This window comes from Myxine glutinosa, chromosome 1 (assembly GCF_964187855.1).
Source record: "Myxine glutinosa chromosome 1, kmMyxGlut1.1, whole genome shotgun sequence".
Lineage (NCBI taxonomy): Eukaryota > Metazoa > Chordata > Myxini > Myxiniformes > Myxinidae > Myxine > Myxine glutinosa.
The window spans coordinates 431,925,219-431,946,619 of record NC_136261.1 but is presented as its reverse complement, the minus strand read 5'-3'; the positions used below and the strand labels follow the sequence as shown (position 1 = coordinate 431,946,619).

Below are 21,401 nucleotides of genomic sequence, written 5' to 3'. Positions count from 1 at the left end.
GTCCTCCGTGCGAGGCTCCGTGTCCTTTTGTCCTCCGTGCGAGGCTCCGTGTCCTTTTGTCCTCCGTGCGAGGCTCCGTGTCCTTTTGTCCTCCGTGCGAGGCTCCGTGTCCTTTTGTCCTCCGTGCGAGGCTCCGTGTCCTTTTGTCCTCCGTGCGAGGCTCCGTGTCCTTTTGTCCTCCGTGCGAGGCTCCGTGTCCTTTTGTCCTCCGTGCGAGGCTCAGTGTCCTTTTGTCCTCCGTGCGAGGCTCCGTGTCCTTTTGTCCTCCGTGCGAGGCTCCGTGTCCTTTTGTCCTCCTTGCGAGGCTCCTTGTCCTTTTGGCCTCCGTGCCCTTTTGTCCTCCGTGCGAGGCTCCGTGTCCTTTTGTCCTCCGTGCGAGGCTCCGTGTCCTTTTGTCCTCCATGCGAGGCTCCTTGTCCTTTTGGCCTCCGTGCCCTTTTGTCCTCCGTGCGAGGCTCAGTGTCCTTTTGTCCTCCGTGCGAGGGCCCGTGTCCTTTTGTCCTCCGTGCGAGGCTCCGTGTCCTTTTGTCCTCCGTGCGAGGCTCCGTGTCCTTTTGTCCTCCATGCCCTTTTGCCCTCCGTGCCCTTTTGTCCTCCGTGCGAGGCTCTGTGTCCTTTTGTCCTCCGTGCGAGGCTCCGTGTCCATTTGTCCTCCGTGCGAGGCTCCGTGTCCATTTGTCCTCCGTGCGAGGCTCCGTGTCCATTTGTCCTCAGTGCTCCGCTCCGTGTCCTTTTGTCCTCCATGCTCCGCTCCGTGTCCTTTTCCACAAACAGTGATCGGTTCGGATCTTCTGAGGAAAAGGTTTGTTCGGAGATTCTCATTTTATTATTTATACTGAGAAAGATCTTCTGTAAAACGATAATTTGAAGTGATTCTTCATAATATTAATAGAGAGATCGGGCAAACATGATGATTTTACACAGCACGATATGACAGAGATGTGGATGGATTATGACGCAACTCGGGGGATGAGATGGGGAAGTGTGAAGAAGAAGAAGCTGATTCGATTTAGTTTCAGGTCCGAATCCAGATCCGGTCTATCAGTGGATACAAAACGTTATAAATGGGCCCTTTCTATGCCCCTGGCATTTTCCCCAAGAATGCCCCTTGTTGTGACATGCATTAGAAAGGAGGCGGTTATGATTGGATATGATAGATGTTTGAGATAATGAAGGGTATAGACAAAATAAGTGCAGAATAATTATTCAGCAGAGATAGTCACAGGACCAGTAGACTGTGGGCCCAATATTGTTTTAGTTTTTTGATTTAGTGACCTACCTCTGGGGTGGGGGCAAACATGATGGTAAATGAAAGGCTATTGTACCACGAGCAAATACTTTTTTTCACAAGCGTAAATGTTGCACATAAACAAGAACCGCTGGCCCAAAATGTCATCATAGATCAAGTATACGTTATTTTTAAAAAACACATTTAGAGTTCAAATAACACAGTGTATGTAATTGAGTTGAAAATAGTGTTGACATAAATATGTATTGATTTTGATTTAAAAAATATAAAAAATGAGTGACAAAAAGGTTTGCATGAAATTTTATTTCCTAAATTGCAGTGATCTAATATTAATGTCACTTTATACAAGTATGCCATCTTTCAAGATGAGAAATGCTTTTGGACCATGAGCACAAAATAATTCTTCACAGCAGTGAGGAAATTTTTCACTATGTGAATCAATTGCATGTTCCTGGTATTAAATTTCCGAGCCTAAAATGGACCACACACTAAACTCATTCATTTTCTGTGTCAGGTTCCTCTACTTCCCCATCACTGCCATCATCAGAATCATTATCCTCACTATCATCGTCTAAGTCATTGTGTACAGTGATATTGCAACAGTTATTTCGAGCACACTTGCACAGATCTGGACATGGAACATTGTTTTGAAGACAGGTGCAAGTATCAGCATCACCACATTTACTTTTCTTGCAGTTACCAGTGCAGTAAGCTAACTCCATAACACTGTCTGGAGCAGGAGGAACGTTCATCCAGTTTATGACTAGCTCACCGCTTTCCATCTTCCACCCATGCCCATCAGGAACGGGTATCTCTGCATTTGGTTGTAGGCTCCTCTTGTAAATACCTGAAAATATTGAAAAGGTGAAAAAAAAATTCATCCTCAGTTGTTACCTTCCAATGTTATGTTATGCTGCAATGAAGGTATTGAACAGCAACATTAAATTGTGGACCTGCCTCATAATGAGATCTGCTTCATTCCTTTTTCAGCCTTGTGTACATTGTAAAATGCATTATGATCATGGAATATAAGATATCTCTGAATTAAACACATATTCATATTTTGGTTTTTCCACAATATTTGATCGTTGATGTGATGTTTAAAAAACACTAACAAAAGGATATGAGCAAGGCATTTATTTCCTTACTGACTCCCAAAATATAGTATTATTTTGGCACCTGATTAACTTTACACATAATTATGACAGTTTTACATGTTGCACACAAGTCTTACAAATTATATCTTTCAATGAAACTGGAAACGTTATGGAAGACACATACCTGCTTGGTAGTTGGCCCGTTTGATGTGTTTCCTCAGAGCATCGTGGTTGGGAGGCATTGTGATTTCAGATTTCCTTGCCAGTCGGAACATGTTGTACCTGGCCTCGTTGACGGTTGTGACGCTGTATTGTCCATACAATTTGCAAACAAATACCTCCAGTGCTGCTATAAGACTAGCTGTATGTCAAAATGCTCACCAAGGTCCTTCAAAGCATTGCACAGCTCCCTCTCCTTAAGAAGAAGATTAAAGGCTTTCTTCTTTCCCTTTCTGTAAAATGAGCTTACGCTGTCACACCCAGTGAAGCAATGTAGGCCTATTAATGCCTGGCTGACATCATCTCAGATACTATCACGAACAGACTGCAGATCAATGGTTCTCGAATTCACTCCTCTCCCCGTATGGAAATACATATGTGTAGGAACTATGGATTGAAGAGCTATACCAATAATGAAGACGTCAGTATCAGGACTGACAATGATGACGTCGGCATAGGTACGGCTGCACATGCTGCAGGCAAATACATCCTCGTATCGGCTTCTTCCTGTGTGGAGCAGAGATGTGGATCCTCTACTTTTAGCACCTGATCAGTCACCTCCTTTCCTGGCGAGAAAGAATGGCACATCCTTCCATGTGCCAAGAAAACCTTCACTCCCCTCAATTCTGATGTGGGAACTTTAGTCCATGTCTCGTCCAAATACTCCACGAGCAATTCCTTTTTCTCTCCATTTGAGAGGAACTTCTTCCACTGTTGAGGAAGTGCCTGGCCATGAATTCGCATCAACTGAGAGCCATTTTCTGCTCTCTTGGCCCTCTCGGCATTCTTAATGGAGACTTGCCTGTAGGTATCGGTCGCAAAGTGAATCTCTTGTGATCTGTTTGCTTTTGCCATTTTCACAAGACGTCTCAAGATGGCAAGAGAAAGGTTGAGAAATGTTCTTTGGCCTGGTACCTTGTTCACATTTAACTGCTGTATCATAGCCATGCCGTCCACAACATACACACCACCTATAATGGGAGTTTCTGCTAGAGGCTTCTCTGGCTGACTTTCAAGGGCATGGACCAAGTTGGCTTTGTTGGTCTTGACCAGAGACCCTTGAGAATTTGCGAGTGAGAGTGGTAACGGACCCAAGGAATACGTCAGTAGCTCCTGCAGATTAATATTCCTGTACCGTCCAATCACGACCAGTCTTACTAGCAGATTTCTGTCGGCTTTCAGGGAGACATCCTTTCCATGTACTCTGCGTTTTACAGTCTTAGACATACTGGTAAATGTCTTCAGCGTCATTTGTTTCATGCTGACAAACAAGTCCACTTCTCCTGTTTGTAGATGCTCTCTGGACAACTTGGTGAATTCTGTTTCACCCCTTTCATACACAGTCTGCATATCAGTTTGGACATCTTGTGTCACTACTGCTCCTGACGTGGTGTATCAGCTCATCTTGTTCATAGTCGAAAGGATTGACAATACTGTTAGTTGTATCCACAATTTTCTTAACATCTGCCTTATCCCATTTCATATGGCTTTGCAGGAGATCTGATCGTGTTGTGCTCTGCTCTTCTTTGCCTTCCCTGGCCTCACATTCTCGAGCGATTAAGCCTTTTGCATGATGGGACCAAATCCACCTGTTTACAGTTCGTTTACTGGTTGTAAAACCTGTCATACCTCCTTTTGCTTTTGAGTCACGGTTTGCTGTCTGTTCAATAGTTTGGTCATAAGCAAGTTTGGCGAAGGCATTATTGCTCCTCTGAACAGCAAAGTCACCTTCCAGACATTGCTGATGTATTGTTGGGTGGGTAGTTGCAAGATCAGACATTTCAAGCCAGTACACAGGAAGGTATCTACTATAATTGAGGTGGTCATATGCAAACACCCATGGTAGCATACGTCTTACACTTGCCAAGTGAAGTTCCAAATTTGCTTCACGAGTACCTCAAGAAGAGCAGGAGAACTTCTACCATCTCACTATACGAACTCCAGAATCCAAAGGTCTGCTTCTTGTTGCAAGCTTCTATGAATTGACTGAAAGATGTCTCAAACTGATGAAATCATTCTCCATTCAAGATTTCTTGATATTCAGGTTTGGGGAAGGCTTGGGCCAAGTCTGCCATCAGCTGTTTTACTCTGTTTGCCTCTTCAGGAATGGTGTCCAGATAAGCATTGAGTCGCATTTGATGCATTGCCTCCACCACCAGCTTGTGAGCTCTGACTGCTCTGTTGTAGTGCTTACCAGTAATCACCCCATTTACCGAGCCTGTCGCAACAATCTCCAATTCTATCACAATATCTTGAAGGCCAGCATCTCTAAAGCGCTTTCCCAAACAACCAAGAAAGGACATACCTGTGTGAAAAGCACCAAGTCGTATGACCAGCCTCTTCATAAACTGCGCATTTCTCCACCTAATCAGTTGTGCCTTCGCATAGATTGCTTGATCCATCACAACGACAACCGTCTCCAAGCTTAGCTGATCGGCAATCTCGACACTTCTCTGCAGAATAGTAAGGACTGTGTCCATTTCTGTGGGGCTCCCATCAATGACAGGTAAATAGCCTATTACAGACTTTGGTGGAACCTCAACTTGGGAAAGGAGCTGGTTGAACCCAGTCCAAGAGGGCAAGATCTTGTCTGTTCTGATTTTTGTAATGTAGTCGGCTAGGTCGACCTTCATATGATTTTGCAGCAAGGGTGCATTAGCAGACTGAAAGAGTGAAACATGCTCTGCAAACGGCACTGGACCTTCCTTTTTTCCCCCGTAGTATGTAGCTCGATTCACCACTGGCGGTTGCATTGACCTGTTTCTTGTTCTTTTCACAGCTGGATCTTTAGTGCTAGAGGACCTAGGTTGATTAGTTCTTGGACTGATATTACTCTGGACGACAATGCTATTTGTGTTGTGGGTAGTTCCACGTCCAGACAACGTTTCTTCTCCAAAGTCATTGTTATCCCATACTAACGTGGTTGGAATCCCTGGCTGTATGGTGGATGGAAGGGAACCTTCACCGTGACTAACCTCTTGTGTAGCAAGTGCTGTATCATGATTTAAAATCGCAGAGTTTGAAACAGAGTGTCCCAAACCACTTAACAATCCTATCAACTGGGCTGATCCTGATAGATGACACACTGTCATAGCAAGTGACATATGCTTAGGCATCAGTTTCTGTCCTTTAGAAGTCAGAGAAATTATATACTGTGATATGGACAGGAGTTTTCTATGGATTGGTGCAGATACATCTACCATTTCTCTGTGTCTGGCTCGTCAGATGTGCCAACTGCCCATGCTAAAAAATTGTATACGCTGCAGGGCACAATTGCTTCTGCCTCTTTCAAATTCAGATGTTCTGCTGTCGGTGGCCATGGCATAGTAGGTTTGACTTCTCTGATTGTTTGCCTGAGATCTAATGCTGTCATGTAAGTATTGCGCAGTGCATTTGGATCAGCATACACATAGCCCATTTGTGATTGGTGGCCTGCTTGTGATGGTGCTTCTGTGTCATCTGTTGTCGAATCCATTTCACTGTGGGTCGTGCTTTGCGTGGCTTCTTGAAGGTTTGTCTGCTTTCCCACAAGAGTAGCTGTAGAAATGTCATTAACATAGACGACGTCTCCTTGTGATTTCATGTGAGGTGTTATAAAACATAGCTGTGGAAATTTATTTGATAACATGTGCTTCAAGTATCCAGACTTATATGAATTTGCCTCAACTCCATGGCTTATCTTAATTTGTTTGATGAATAAGTCATTCACTTTTTTAAGTCTCATGATCTCTTTGTTGTCAATGATGAGTTTTCACTGTCTTGCTGAAAACTTCAAATGCTTCTGAATAAGAAGTATCACTTCCTGTTTGTGTGTTGGCTGGCCTGGTCAGGTAGCGTGTAAAGTCCCTGTAGCATGAGTTGTGGTACCTAACTTCGATTGCCACACAATCCTTGTCATTAATCTGCATGAGAAGTGACACATTTCCACTGTCTTTTGCTGCTTGCTGTAAATGGACAGCATCTATGGTTGAACATGTGACGAGGTGTTCCTCTTTTCTCTTGCCGGTGGATCTGCATCTTATATATTTTTTCTTTCTGGCGTAGGATACATATGTTTGGTAGAACATGCTGTGATCTTGCTGGCACTGGAGGTCTACCAAAGCTGGAACGAAGAGCCCGTCTCTTTGTTGGTTTTGTATTTTCTGCTTCAACTTTTTCTCCACCGACATCAGCTTGGGGCACGGTTGCTGTTTAAAAAGAAAACACACACACACACAAACAAAAATTAATGTGGAAAACCCATAAAACCAGTAATATAAGAACATTGGAGAATAATTGATTTTTAACAAATTTTAACCTTGTAAAGTGCAAGTTTTAAACCTACCCATAGAGGCTGTCATCGGCTTTCTTTTTCATGCTTTTCATCACCCTTTCAACACGTTGGGAGTCTGTAAAGCGTGCGTAACACGGCTGATGGAATCCTCCGTGAAGTGGTATTGCTGGCGACAGCGCTGTGTTGGAATCTGCACTGAATCCTGCCGAGTGTTGAGCAACGTCATCTCTTGCAATTTTTGTTTGAAGACCATCCAAAGGCTTCCATTTGTTGACATATTCTAAGAAACGGGACCATGTTTTGTCTGAAAATTGGACAATTTTGCACTTTTTGGACGGGAAGATGCACATAAAACACTCTTTTTCTTGAGTATGTTCGTCACTCGAAGACAGCACGTCCTCATCACTGGAGGCCGCCATGTTGTCTCAAGGCGTTATCGCACCATTCCGGTATGGCGGTTGTCATTGGCCAATTGCCGATGATATATTGAACACGTCTTCCGATTGGTTATTTTCCGGGATTTTCCGTTCGAGGATACGCGCACATTTTAAACATGTAAATAATTAATTAAAATCTAAATTACTCTAACGTACCAACATCTTTCGTGTGAAAAGTGACAGAATGTTTCTTATAATATTTTCTATAAATTCATACCAAAATCGTGTCCACCCGTTTTGTAGGTCATGCAAGAAAGCAATATATTACTACGGCTGTGTGCCTACTATAGTTTACTCTGGATTTATTTTTGTCTCTGTATATAAAAACTCATTCATTCGATGCTGATTGATAAGAAAACCTACAAAATGGGACACAGCGGTGAACAAACTGGATGTAAAAGCCCACATTTTTGGATAATAATTGATTGGATTGTCAATGGAAATAACTCACAAAACATTCCAAACAGAGTGAAGAAAATAACATGGATAATTTTTCTGTGATTAACATAAGCATTGTATCCCTGGCAGATCATCGATGAAATGGAGAACTTCTTGGAATGGCTCAAATTCCAAGGCCTGAGAGCAGAAACAGCCCAAGCAGTGATCGATAAGCTTGGAATTGAGAATTAAAAGGTTTTTCGGGCTTGTACCGAGTCGGATGCATTGCGGAACGAGCTCCTCTCTCTCTCCAAAGAGAAATTACAATTTGCATTGTATGCTGACTTCTCTAAATTTATGAATTCTTTATTGAAGCCGCAAGATGTCCAGATTGCAGGTTCTTCTCTTTTGGGAAGTATTTTCGTCAACTTGGAGAATGTTATTCCAGAACTTTCCAGTTCCTGTGAAAAGATTTTCAGATCCCAAAATGTGCAGCTGGAAAATGTTCCTGATTTATCTGGAATCGGGTTCAGTGATTTCTGCAATCTCCGCTCTCAGGATGATGGATCAAGAGCCATGTCTGGTATGTGAGTTTTTTTTAATGCAACATCGCATGTTAACAAATATCTTGATCGTCTGCCATTGTTTTTTTTTTGTATTCTTTTAACTTGTGTAATCTGTTTTGGTGCAGTTTTGTATTGTCTAATATTATTGGATTTTTGATGTAGGGTACAAGGTAAATTTTAGCTCACCTGGAACATATTTCCGCGGAGCTTATGGAATGGCACGTCGTCAGTTTGTCCATAAACACATGCAACTTCTCTGAAACTGCTGATGCGATTGTGACCAAACATGGCTAAGATTATATTTTGTGTATTGGAACTCAAGTTTGTTCAGGGCATTGAAAAAATAATGAGGTCTCAGGGGGTCTACCAGGGGTCAAAGTGGGTCCAGGTTTGACCCACCCAAACCCCGAAATTAGAACTACACAAACGATTTCGATGAAACTTGACCACAACCTTCATCACCCATGATGTACCAAAGTTTTTTCAGGCATTTGAAAAATCCGTGTCTATTTCCTCTATTTTTTTTCTTTTTTGGAAATTGCATTAAATTCCAAGGTTTTCCATGTTTAACGGTGCATTTAATTTATCTGCATGCATAAAGTAAATTGTTACCTCTCTTTAGCCATGGAAGGCTTGTCCTTGTTATTCCACGCTTTTTGAAAAATATGAAGACGCTTCATCGTGAATGAATGAATGAATGAATGATCGTTTTAAGGCCATTTTTCCCCGCTATAGCGGGGGTTAGCCTTGCGGGCCCCATGACAATCATGGTTCCCTGTTTGAGGCAATGTTTTATGGCCGGATGCCCTTCCTGACGCCAACCCTTGGTCACGCTCTTACGATGGGCAGGGATACGGTGTACACACCGTGATCATTCATCCCAGCAAGCTGGTACTCAATTTGCCGACCTCGGAAGGATGACAGGCTGAGTCGACCATCCTGGCGTTAATTCAGCGATCGACCGGGATTCGAACCCAGGATCCTAGAATCCCAAGCCGGCACACTGACCGCTAAGCCAACGCCAGGCTAAGGTCGTATTGTAGTCAGCACTGTCCATCCGTATGTCTGTCAGTCATTCTGGCCCCTCCTGAAAGGTTGTCAAAATTCACATACTTGGTTGTTATGATCACCACCTGGCAATAAGGTGCAAGAGTATTGAGTATTATTTTGACCCCGCAACCTGGGTACATTACCAAAAATAGGTCAATACCCCTGGCGCTCACCTTGTGGAATAAACAGTATATTACACTGAGAAAAGGTATTTTAAACCAGTTTCAAAGGCTGCGAGAGACAGGGCAGCATGTAGAATCATACTGACATAATAATATGACTTGAAACAAACAAACAAAAAAAGACCTATTTTGGGGGGCCACCCCCCCTCCCCCCACCCCATGTACCTCCTCAGACCCCAATTCTTCTAATGCCTCAAATAAACATTGAAACATCATCGGTGATTAAGGTTGTGGTGAAGTTTTATTGTAATTGTGCATGTAGTTTCAGAGAAAAGAGCAAATACCTACTTTGGGTGTGGGGCGGCAACATGCCAACGGTACCTTAGACCCCGATTTTTTTTTTAATGCCAGCAACAAATGTTGGTACATCACAGGTGATCGGAACGTTGTGGTCAAGTTTCATCGGAATTGCATGTGCAGTTTCATCCAAGAAAGCAAGTACCTATTTTGGGGGCAACCCCCCGCACTCTGTAGATCCACTCATGGGCCGGTATTTTTAACTCACCTGGAACGACGTTCAGTGGAGCTTATGCGATGGCTCATTGTCAGTCCATCAGTCCGTCAGTCCGTAAACACTTGAAACTTCTTTTCCGAAACCACTGTGGGATTGCGACCAAATTTGGCACAACTGATATTTGTTGTGTTTTGACTAATGTTTGTTCACGGCATTTAAAAAAATCTGGATCTAAGGGGGTTTACCCGGGGTCAAAGTGGATCCAGGTTGAACCCCCCAAAATAGGAATTTGCTTTTTCCTGTGAAACTACACACACTATCCTGGACCCAATTTGACCACACATAGACCCCCTTTGACTTCGATTTTCATCGTGCCGTAAATAAACTTCGGTACATCATGGGTGTGATGAAGGTTGTGGTCAAGCTTCATTGAAATAGTGTCTGGAGCTTCAGAGGAAAAAGCAAATTACTATTTTGGGCGGTCAAACCTGGATCCACTTTGATCCCTGGAAGACCTTAGACCTTGATTTATTTTTAATGCGGTGAACAAACTTTAGTCACAATACAACAAATATCCTTTGGGCCAAATTTGCTCGCAATCCCATTAGTGGTTTCGGAGAAGAAGTTTCATGTGTTTACGGACTGCCTGACTGCCTAACGGATGGACGACGCGCCATTGCATAAGCTCCCGTGAACTTGGTTCAGGACATTCAGAACTTCATTGTATAAGCTCCCCTGAAACACACACACACACACACACACACACACACACACACACACACACACACACACACACACACACACACACACACACACCATCACCTGGTGTTGGCCAAATGGTTAGGGTGGAAAGCTCGTGATCCTAATGTCCTGAGTTTGAATCCCCTTGAATTAACGCCAGGCTGGGTCCGAGGTCGGCAAAATGAGTACCAGATAACTGGTTATAGAGAGGCATTGCATCAGCGGCAGATGCACCCACTGAAAATGATGCAACCAGCAGCAGGGTGGCTGAACACCGAACCACCACCACCACCATCACTTTAGAATTCAATGATTATCGTATCCGTATCCACATTTAGATATTCACCAAATTCGAATCAATTAGTCCTTGTTGCACACACCTTTCCACCAAGTTTCGTCCAAATCCGTTATCTTTTTGAGACGTCGTGCTATGTATCGTTTTTGGTCGCATCTCCCGATGGTAAAGAATCACTTTTAAAATTCTACTAGCCGGATCCGAATCCGGATCTTCACCCAAATCTTATTATTTCGTCCTTGTCACATAAACTACCTCTGCCAAATATCGTCCAAATCCGTCAATAAGTTTTTGAGATATCTTGTTCACAGACAGACAAACAAACAGACAAAGGCACAGGGGTGAAAACATAACCTCCATTCACCTTCGGTGGCAGAGGTAAATATTGTTGCACGTGCACACATAATCCACCCGTCCAGATCGCAATTTGTGAAGGGAGATAAACAGCCAATTAGTTGTACGTGTCGAAACATCTCATTAGCCTGTGACACACCGCACATGTCTCGAACATCCAATTTCAATGATGCAATTGCATAGAATCGCAGTGTCACAGAGAATTGTTAAAGGCGATTCCGCACATTGCTTCTCATCGTAGGTTGATCCACGTGATCTTGCATAAGATTCAACAGCGATCAAAATGATTCTTTTGAGAGTCTAACGCTGGACAAATTTAATATTGCCATATTTCTTCAGAGGATTGCATCTATCCTCGAAGATTCACAATGCATGTCGGTGAACTGCCCTATTACTACCCTCTTCTTCCTCCTCTTGAACTTATTCAAGCACTCCTAACGCATCTACAGTCACGTGAAAAAGTAAGTACACCCCATGTAAAGTTTTGACTTTTTCCACATATTTCAACATACAGCTATTTGATCTTAATTTCAACAATATTGAAAGATAAAGGTGATATAATATAACAAATATCATTTAACATTTACATTTTGTAGTCCATTGAATAATTTAAATAAACATGAATGCAAATTTTGCATGTGGAAAAAGTAAGTACACCCCTCCATTTATCACTACTTCAAATACCTAAAATTAGAATCAGGTGCACCAGCTCAGGTGCAAATGATTAGAACATCGTTGGAAAAGTTCTTAGAGGAACCTGTCTTATTTAAACCTCAGATATTTAGTTTGGTTTGCTCTTTGTTGTTGAAGTCTGCGGCGTCACCATGCCTAGATCAAACGAGCTCTCTGAGGCCTTCAGAAAGCAGGTTATATATGCCTATGAGTTTGGGAAGGGATTTAAAAAGATCTCCAAACAATTTGAAATCAATCATTCGACTGTCCAGAAGATCATCTACAAGTGGAGAAGATTCCAAACAACTGCCAACTTGTTCAGGCCAGGCCGCCCCAGCAAGTTCAGCCCGAGAGCAGTCCGCAAGATGCTGAAAGAAGTCTCGAAGAACCCCAGAATGTCATCACGGGACCTACAGGTAGCTCTTGCCACTGTTGATGTCAAAGTGCACGAGTCTACCGTAAGAAATAGGCTGCACAAATTGGATCTACATGGGAGGTGTGCTTGGAGGAAACCTTTGCTGTCCAGAAAGAACATCAGGGCAAGCCTAAAGTTTGCCAATGAACATCGAGGCAAAGACCAGCACTTCTGGAACAATGTGCTCTGGACAGATGAGTCAAAGCTAGAGCTATTTGGCCACAGTACCAGAAGACATGTTTGGTGAAAACCAAAGACAGCATTTGACCACAAGAACCTGATACCAACTGTAAAGCATGGTGGTGGAAATATTATGGTTTAGGGCAGCTTTGCTGCATCAGGGCCTGGGCAGCTCACCATCATAGAATCCACTATGAATTCTTAATTGTACCAGAGGGTGCTTGAGGATAATATGAGGCCATCTGTCAGAAAGTTGAACCTCAACCGAAGGTGGACCTTGCAACATGACAATGACCTGAAACATACCAGTAAATCCACCAAGGAATGGCTGAAATAAAGAAATGGAGGGTTCTGGAATGGCCAAGTCAAAGCCCGGATCGAAATCCCATCGAGATGTTGTGGGGGGGATTTGAAATGAGCTGTGCATGCAAGAAACCCCTCAAACATTGCACAGCTGAAAGAATTCTACATGGAGGAGTGGGCAAAAATTTCTCCTAGTCGATGTCAGAGACTGGTAGACAGTTAGAAGAAACGCTTACTTGAGGTTGTTTCTGCAAAAGGGAGCAATACCACCTATTAGAGCCAAGGTTGTACTTACTTTTTCCACATGTGAAATTTGCATTTATGTTTATTTAAATTATACAATGGACTACAAAATGTAAATGTTTCATGATATTTGTTATATTATATCACCTTAATCTTTCAATATTGTTGAAATGAAGATCAAATAGCTGTATTTTGAAATATGTTGAAAAAGTCAAAACTTTACATGGGGTATACTTACTTTTTTCACGTGACTGTACATCCGTAGCATTATCTCGACATTTGGAAATGTATCCGCAACTTTCTTGTCCATCATAGACAGGGCCCTTAGGGATATTTTGGGGCCGTTTGGTTCAAATTCTTCCAAAAGCACCAAATTTGGCCCAGATGTTGCCCATGCCATACTCTTTCGATTTTTGATGGGCGCCAAAATGGGCGCCCCCCACCCCCCGGGGGCCCCATGTTGGCGAAATACTAAATGGCCGCCACCCGGATTAGAGGAAAATCAGTTAAATAAGCAAAAGGGTTGGAATCATGTATGATACCACTTTTCAGGGGTTTTCGAGGTCGAAAAATCCAATTATGATGTTATTCTGATGATTTGAGGTCAAGGTCAACCCTCAAGATCATCTTAAAGGTCATTTTTTAGTCAAACATGTCGGTTTTTGAGTTTTTTGGTCAAGATTTACCGAGGTTCACCATTTTATGTTTCTGGGTTGGGTAATCGAACTCTGACCTTATTTTTGACAATTAGAGGAAATATTTACATGTCTATTTCCTAATTTTCAGGCATATGCAGTTCATCAGTCTAATTACAAAGGTATGGATTTTGATGTTTTATGAATTGTATGCCATATCCTTGTGTTTAATTTTTGTGCGATCATGATCCGGGTTCATGTATACATGATTGTATACCTCATAAAGATGACGTCATAGTTTATGTGACCTGGCGGCCATATTGGATTTTATGAAAACCTTAAAAATGGATCCCTGCCTTCATTTTGAACTTTGACCACTTATAGTACGCCATGTGATTGGATGCATAACCTAATTATGACGTCATAGGTCAGGTGACATGGCGGGATGGACCGGTATGGTCCCCGGATCATACCGCCCTTGGTGCCCATCAAAAATCGAAAGAGTATGGCATGGGCAACATCTGCGCCAAATTTGATGCTTTTGGAAGAATTTGAACCAAAATATCCCTAAGGGCCCTGACTATCAACAGTTTGTAAAGGAAATGTTCTCTCCCTATGTTATCATCTTCGTATTCCAGTAAATGAGTGAAGAAGGCTGAAAACTGCACAAGTTCAACACCAAGTGTTTGATCTAGATCATCCTTGTCCTCAGCAACCAATTTTGCTGCAGCTGCTTCGATTTCATCGCAGTCCAGTGATTCCAGTCTATGCAAGAAACTGAAAAGAGAACAGGTGTTTTCATAGGCTTCCAATCTTTGCTCCAATGAACTCAGAAACTGATCAATTACTGGAAGAAAATTCTGAACTCGAAATTTTCAGACAGTGAGAGTGCAACTTCTGCTGATCGTCCATATGTGGAGGCCCCCTGGTTGTGGAGGCCCCCTGGTTGTGGAGGCCCCTGGGCAACTGCACTGCTTGCCCATTCATAAATCCGGCCCAGTCTCAATGTCTTTGCTGATGACTCCACTCTCTGCCACTCCATATCTCAACCCTGAGATCGGCAGGTGGCATCCTCTTCACTTCCAACGGACTTGGACAAAATCACAAACTGGTCAAACAAGTGGAACATGTCTTTTAATTCTGACAAATCTCTCACTCTCACAAAGTCTCTCCAAAAAGACCATCTGGAAAACCCTCCCATTTACTTTCTCAACAATCCTCTTGAAGAAGATCTGTCACTCAAGCTTTTGGGTCTCACAATCTGCCATGATCTTTCCTGGGAAAACCACTTTTCTAAGTTGGCCTCCAAAGACTGTCGCCGACTGGGCATCCTCCATCGTGTGACGTCCTTCCTTGGCACCTTTGATCTCCTCACCACATACAAAGCTTTCATCCACAGCTTGATGGAGTACTGCTCTCCCTTCTGGGTTGGTGCTCCTTTCCTAACACCTAGCTCGGTTTCACGCTGACGAAACCAGAGCTTTCAGAATCATTGGAATCTCCCGCGATGAAGCTGATACTGATGGCCTTTCACTCGCTCACCACAGACTGGTGGTCTTTGTCTTCTACCGTCTCCTATCTGGCCTAGGTCCCCCAGCACTGTTTGTGCTCTGTCCCCCAAATATTCCTTCAGGATGCACAAGGTCTGCCTGTATTCCTCTTCTGGTAAATCTGCCAAAATCAAGACTCTCTGCTCACCTTCACTCTTTTGTTCCTCTTTTCTCCCACGTCTGGAACAAACTCCCACACTCTCTTCAATCCCACTCCTCCCTCCAGGTCTTTAAAACTGCTGTTCACCATCATCTCTTATCTTCCCCCCATCCAAAACTTTGATCTTTTCTACCCCCGTTAATGCACCCCATATCCACCTCTTTCAATCTCCGACTTCATTCCTGAAATGCCTAGTAGTGTCAATTTGTTTTATATGTTGTACCATCCCTTCCCTCCCCACCCCAGCCCTCTCTCTTCCACAGATCTCTGGATGTCCCTGTTCTCTACTGTTGTTTTGCTTGTTTGCTTCACTCTCTCTCTCTCTCCCCATCTTGTCTCCCGCTCCCTTCATTATGTTTTATTTGATATGTTTTGGCTTTAATGTTCGCTCTTACACAAGCCTCGATCTTATATACAAAAAAAAGGCAAGCTTAGGTGAGCAGGTCCTGGTGGCCTTACTTGAGATGGATATGGAGGAGCTCTTGGCCCAGGAAGCTGTATATGAATGTAACATTGTGGGAGAAGGACCAGGAGGGGAAGCAGGAGAGGCGCCGATAACGATTGAGGACCCAAGCCTCCCCCCCTCTCAAACCCTCCCTCCCTCCTCCCCAACCCGCCCCCACACCCCCCCACCTCCCCACTTCCCCCCCCCCCCCCTCCCAACCCCCCCCCCCCCACCTCCCCACCAGCCCCTGGGAAAGGCAGCACCAATAACACAGAATAGTGGGACACCGTTGCCTTTGACTAGATAATGTTGTTGATTAGTCAACTAATGGCACAGGTGATGATTAAAATGCAGGAGGGACAAGGTGGCTGGCATGAGGCATGACATGCATGCAGGGCAGGTAGAGGTAAAGGTTGATATGAAGGCTTTGGGCAATGAGGTTGTCGCAACAGTCGCAAAACTGAGTGGTGAGTGAGCATGTGGATGGTGTCCAGAACGAGATGGGAGCAGGTGAGGCTAGAATGATGGAGATAATTGGGATAAAAGAAGAGGTTAATGGACTTAAACAGGGAGTACAATGACCTGTGGATGAGCAAAAAGAACTGAAGAAGCAAATCAGAAGTAATACAAGATCTAAGGGCAGCTCGAGAAATGCCCTTAGATTCTGTATTTGGACTTGAACAGCAGGAAGGATGTAAAAAGAGAAATGTTGGCAAGTAAGAAAATAATTTAAAATTGGACATAATGGCCGGACACAGAAGATAAAATAAATGGGACGAAGGATTAGAGACGAAAGAACGGAAAATGAAATAAATATTGGAAGACACTAAAGTCATTTCAACACAAGAAGACAAGTGAAAGGGCAAAGAATGTTGATGAGGAGATAATGGAATATGTAGAAACAATGTGTAAAGATCGGGATAACACATGTCAGGTGCAGGTGGAGAGGATATGAGCGATCAAAGCGGATCACGACGAGGTGAAGCTGTGTGAACTGGAGCAAATTCATGGTGTGAAAGGGTGTGTGCCGAGCTTGGGTGGAATAAAGAAGCCGGGGTTCCTTGGCGTGCCGAGCCTGAGTGTAATGGAGAGTGTGCCGTGAGCGTGCAGAGTGGAGTGCATGAACGAGCGAGGGTTCGGGTCATGCATCGATTCAGACGGGGGCAACCGTGAGCTTGACTGAGGGGAGGGGTGAGGTTACCGAGCGGGAAATATTTTAAATGTTAATATGTTCTCATCCTGTGCGCGGGAGATTAAAAAGAACAGGTTTGTAATCCGTACCGGTCCAAGGGAGGGTACATTTCAAGGCACTCCATGTCACTGTGTTAACGGTCCGTGTCAGGCAAAACGCCCGTATGCAGATGATTGAAAAAAAAATTCCCAAGAAATGGTGTGCGGCTGAGTGTGCGCGGCACAAATGCTGCATCCGGCACAATTGGCAAATTCAGCTGCAGGATCTCCGTGGAAAGGCTCATATCAAGTTGTGTGTGAACTGTCATGGAGAGACCCATGTGTGTGAATGGAGTGAGATTGACTGTGGAGTGGTTCGTGTGAATAAATGATGTGCGTGAGATGGCTGGTGTGTGTAAGTTGTGTACGCTGGGCCGTGAGGCGATTTGGGGATGTACCACGTTGTGGTGAAGTGGTGTGGTTGTGGTGAAGGTTTCGGGGCTGCACATAGGTGTGTGACGTCTGTGGGGGTTCCGCAGCGCGAGCAGTGGATGTGGAGAACACGTCCGGGTTCCCGTCGGGAATCCGCCGAATGTGAGTGCGAATATTTAATTCCATTGGCAGGTTCCAGATGTGCCGCAGAACTTTCCCACAGATGGGGAATTACATAGGATAGAATATTTAGTGCGGAAGCGGTTTTAAAGCTGGAACTCTAGAGCAATCGCTGCTGTTTGAACGTGTTGGGCCCCCGAGGAGAAGCTGCCTACCTGTTCATGCCATGGAAGGATCACCTGCCGAGATAAATTGTCTTGCCAGGTTTGGCGGTCTCAATCGGTGTCAGTCGTTACTTAACATCCCGTTAAGCCGCGAAGCTAGTTCAGAGGTCGGTGAGTGTCCGAGAAATCCCAAAAAATGTTTTAAATAATTTTTCAATCTTTATTTCATGGAAATTGAATTAAATACTTCAACACTGCTGAACACAAATCGCCGCCTTGTTATTTCCACTAACCTTCAGGTTAGCATGCTTTAATAGCGCTTAACATCCGGAATTTTTATTTTTATCGATATTTAACTTCATGATTAGTTCACCTGGAACGATTTTCCGGAGAGCTTATGTGATGGTGCCTCATCAGTCCATCCATCCGTCCATTTTTCCGTAAACACTTGCAACTTTTTCTCCTCAACCGCTGATTGAATTGTAACGAAACTTGGCACAAATTATATGATTGCTTTGTGACTAAAGTTTTTCACGGCATTAAAAAATTGGGTCTTCCGGGCGTCAAAGTGGGTCCACGTTTAACGCCCCCAAAATAGGAATTAGCTTTTGACTCTGAAATGACGCACACTATTTTGATGAAACTCGACCACAACCGTCATCACCTTTGATGTACCAATGTTTGTTCATGGCACGTAGAAAATCGAAGTCTAAGGGGCTCAATGGTAGGGGGGGGGGGGGGCAAGTGTGTCCAGGTTTGACCCCTCAAAATAGATATGTGCTTTATTCTCTGAAACTACACACACAATTTTGATGACACTTGACCACAACCTTCACCACCCGTGCTGTACCAAAGTTTGTTCATGGCATTAAAAAAAAATCTGCCCTTTGGGGTTATGCAGGGGGCAGGGTCTGCCCTCCAAAATAGGTATTTGCTTTCTTCTCAGAAACTACGCATCTAATTCCAATAAAACTTGACCACAACATTCTGTTCATCACCCATGTACCAACGTTTTTTCCCAGCATTTACGAAAATGGCGTCTAAGGTAGTCTCTGGCGGTTGGCGGGGTGGGGAGGGAGGGGGGGGGAGGGAGGGGGATGGATGGAGGTTGATTTTTCTTTTCTTTGTGTAAAGTCTTATGATGACGTTTGTATGATTGTACAATGTACATGCTGCCCTGTCCACCAGCATCCATTCAAATTGGTTAAAAATTCCCTGATATGGTTTAAAATACCTTTATTCAGTGTAGTATACTGCTTTATTCTACCAGATGAGTGACCGGGGGTATTGCCCCTCTGTTTATATTTAAATGGAAGTTCACATTTCATGATGTAACATGTTCTATGATCTCTCAAGATGGATCTCAGTCTCATTTCCCTCCAAACTACTGACGCTGATTTGTACACAGGTGATGTCTATCCTGTAAATGTGGAAGGCAGACAACACAACAATGATTCATCTGTCACAGAAGATTCAAAATGTGCTTTGACAAAGAAAGGTTCAGATGATATTCACATGACAAACGGAAGTACTGCCTGTTTTGCAACTGGTGAGTGGAAACGTAAAAAATTAGCTTTGCAGAAGAGATCTTTTGTGTTGAGAAAATATTAATTTTTGGAAAAGTGTTAAATATTTAGCATTTTGATTTTGACCAAAAAAAAGAAAATTGTTGTGTTCTTTCTTTCTGTAGAACAATCCAGAAGAAATAAGGGACAAATAAGGTCCAGGCGCAGCTTGACAGTGAAGAAGAAGCCTTTTTTGAAGAAAGAATCACGAAATCAAGACTCACTTCCTATAAAATACAAGTGCATGTCTGGGCCTCACAACACCAAGATTAATATTAAATTGAACAAACACAAAAAGGTTGTAGAAAGGGGAATACGTTATAAGTGTAATGTGTGCAGAATGGATTTTGCTTCAACGAATAACATCAAAATACACATGAGGATTCATACAGGAAAACACCCCCTTGAGTGCTCTGTCTGTGATAAAGGTTTCTTGACAAAAAGCAATTTGAAGAAACATAGGAGGATTTATTCAGGAGAGCGACTTCACAAATGCTCAATATGTGATAAAGGTTTCTCTCAAAAAGGCCATTTGAAATCACATGTGAGGATCCATACGGGAGAGCGACCTTACACTTGCTCGATATGTGATAAAGGTTTCTCTCGAAAAGGCGATTTGAAATTACATATGAGGATCCACACAGGAGAGCGACCTTACAAATGCTCGATATGTGACAAAGATTTCTCTCGAAAAGGCGATTTTAAATTACATATGAGGATCCATACGGGAGAGCGACCTTACACTTGCTCGATATGTGATAAAGGTTTCTCTCATAGCAGCAGTTTGAAATTACATATGAGGATCCACACAGGAGAGCGACCTTACAAATGCTCGATATGTGATAAAGGTTTCTCTCGAGAAGACAGTTTGAAATTACATATGAGGATCCATACAGGAGAGCAACCTTACAAATGCTCGATATGTGATAAAGGTTTCTCTCGAATAGACAGTTTGAAATTACATATGAGGATCCATACAGGAGAACAACCTTACCAATGCTCGATATGTGATAAAGGTTTCTCTCGAATAGACAATTTGAAATTACATATGAGGATCCATACAGGAGAGCAACCTTACAAATGCTCGATATGTGATAAAGGTTTCTCTCGAATAGACAATTTGAAATTACATATGAGGATCCATACAGGAGAGCAACCTTACAAATGCTCGATATGTGATAAAGGTTTCTCTCATAGCAGCAGTTTGAAATTACATATGAGGATCCATACAGGAGAGCAACCTTACAAATGCTCGATATGTGATAAAGGTTTCTCTCATAGCAGCAGTTTGAAATTACATATGAGGATCCATACAGGAGAGCAACCTTACAAATGCTCGATCTGTGATAAAGGTTTCTCTCGAAAAGACAGTTTGAAATTACATATGAGGATCCATACAGGAGAGCTGAAATGTGTAATACCAGGTTATGGAAAATGAGATGAAGAGGATTTGGAAATTGAAGAAATCTGAAATTGTACCAGTGATAGTCAGAGCAACAGGGAATCCAGATGATCAAGAAAATCCCAAAGAAGTACTTATAAAGCATTCCGGGGAATATCATGACAAATAATCTACAGGTGGAAGCTGTCAGAGGTTCAGTGAGGATTCTGAAACGAGCCCTTGGATCAAAGCTATGAGAACGAAGTTTCACAAACTGGTTCATGAAAAAGAATCCTTTACCGAAAAAGGAGGTGGGGATTTTGAGTTCTGGGAGAACTTCCTTCCACCTTCTATACACAAAGAATTAAGTTAAGCACCCCTACACAACGAATTAAGGTAAGCACCCCCTAATATATATTCTTTGTGTATATGTATACATTGGCATATATTCTAAGGAATGTGAGAACAAATAATGATTGGTATGACATTAGCAATTATCCATTGATGAAATTGAGTGATCAAAGTGAAAAAAAGTGATTGGTTGAGTCAGTGATCCGATCACGTGGGTCCTACACACGTTATTGACGCAAAGATCGCTAGAGGTCTTCTCAGAACAATGACTGTACGTTAGAAAACATAAACGTCATCCACACTGTCCGTGATGGACCTAT

The 21,401-nt window shown here is 43.1% G+C and overlaps 1 protein-coding gene and 1 long non-coding RNA gene across 3 annotated transcripts; both read left to right on the top strand.

The window, feature by feature from the left end:
- Positions 1–347: 347 nt before the first annotated feature.
- Positions 348–19,673, top strand: LOC144889651 (uncharacterized). Of its 2 annotated transcripts, none has more exons than XR_013621960.1 (4): positions 348–802; positions 7,804–8,236; positions 19,193–19,333; positions 19,475–19,673. It is a non-coding gene; the product is annotated as an uncharacterized LOC144889651 (long non-coding RNA). The 2 variants fall into 2 exon arrangements; XR_013621959.1 differs by lacking the exon at positions 348–802 and adding an exon at positions 1,888–2,113.
- Positions 19,674–19,689: 16 nt separating this feature from the next.
- On the top strand, positions 19,690–21,083 carry LOC144888353 (uncharacterized). Its single transcript, XM_078766030.1, has 2 exons — positions 19,690–20,281; positions 20,366–21,083. The coding sequence occupies exons 1-2, from the start codon at positions 19,690–19,692 to the stop codon at positions 20,785–20,787; spliced, it is 1,014 nt and encodes a 337-aa protein (XP_078622156.1). The 3' UTR covers positions 20,788–21,083.
- Positions 21,084–21,401: the final 318 nt, after the last annotated feature.

Coding starts and splice junctions, on each gene's coding strand:
- LOC144888353 (XM_078766030.1), top strand. CDS start 19,690: ATGGATTTTGCTTCAACGAATAACATCAAAATACACATGAGGATTCAT. Junction 20,282..20,365: donor ATGCTCGATATGTGATAAAG/GTTTCTCTCGAA, acceptor TATGTGATAAAG/GTTTCTCTCGAATAGACAAT.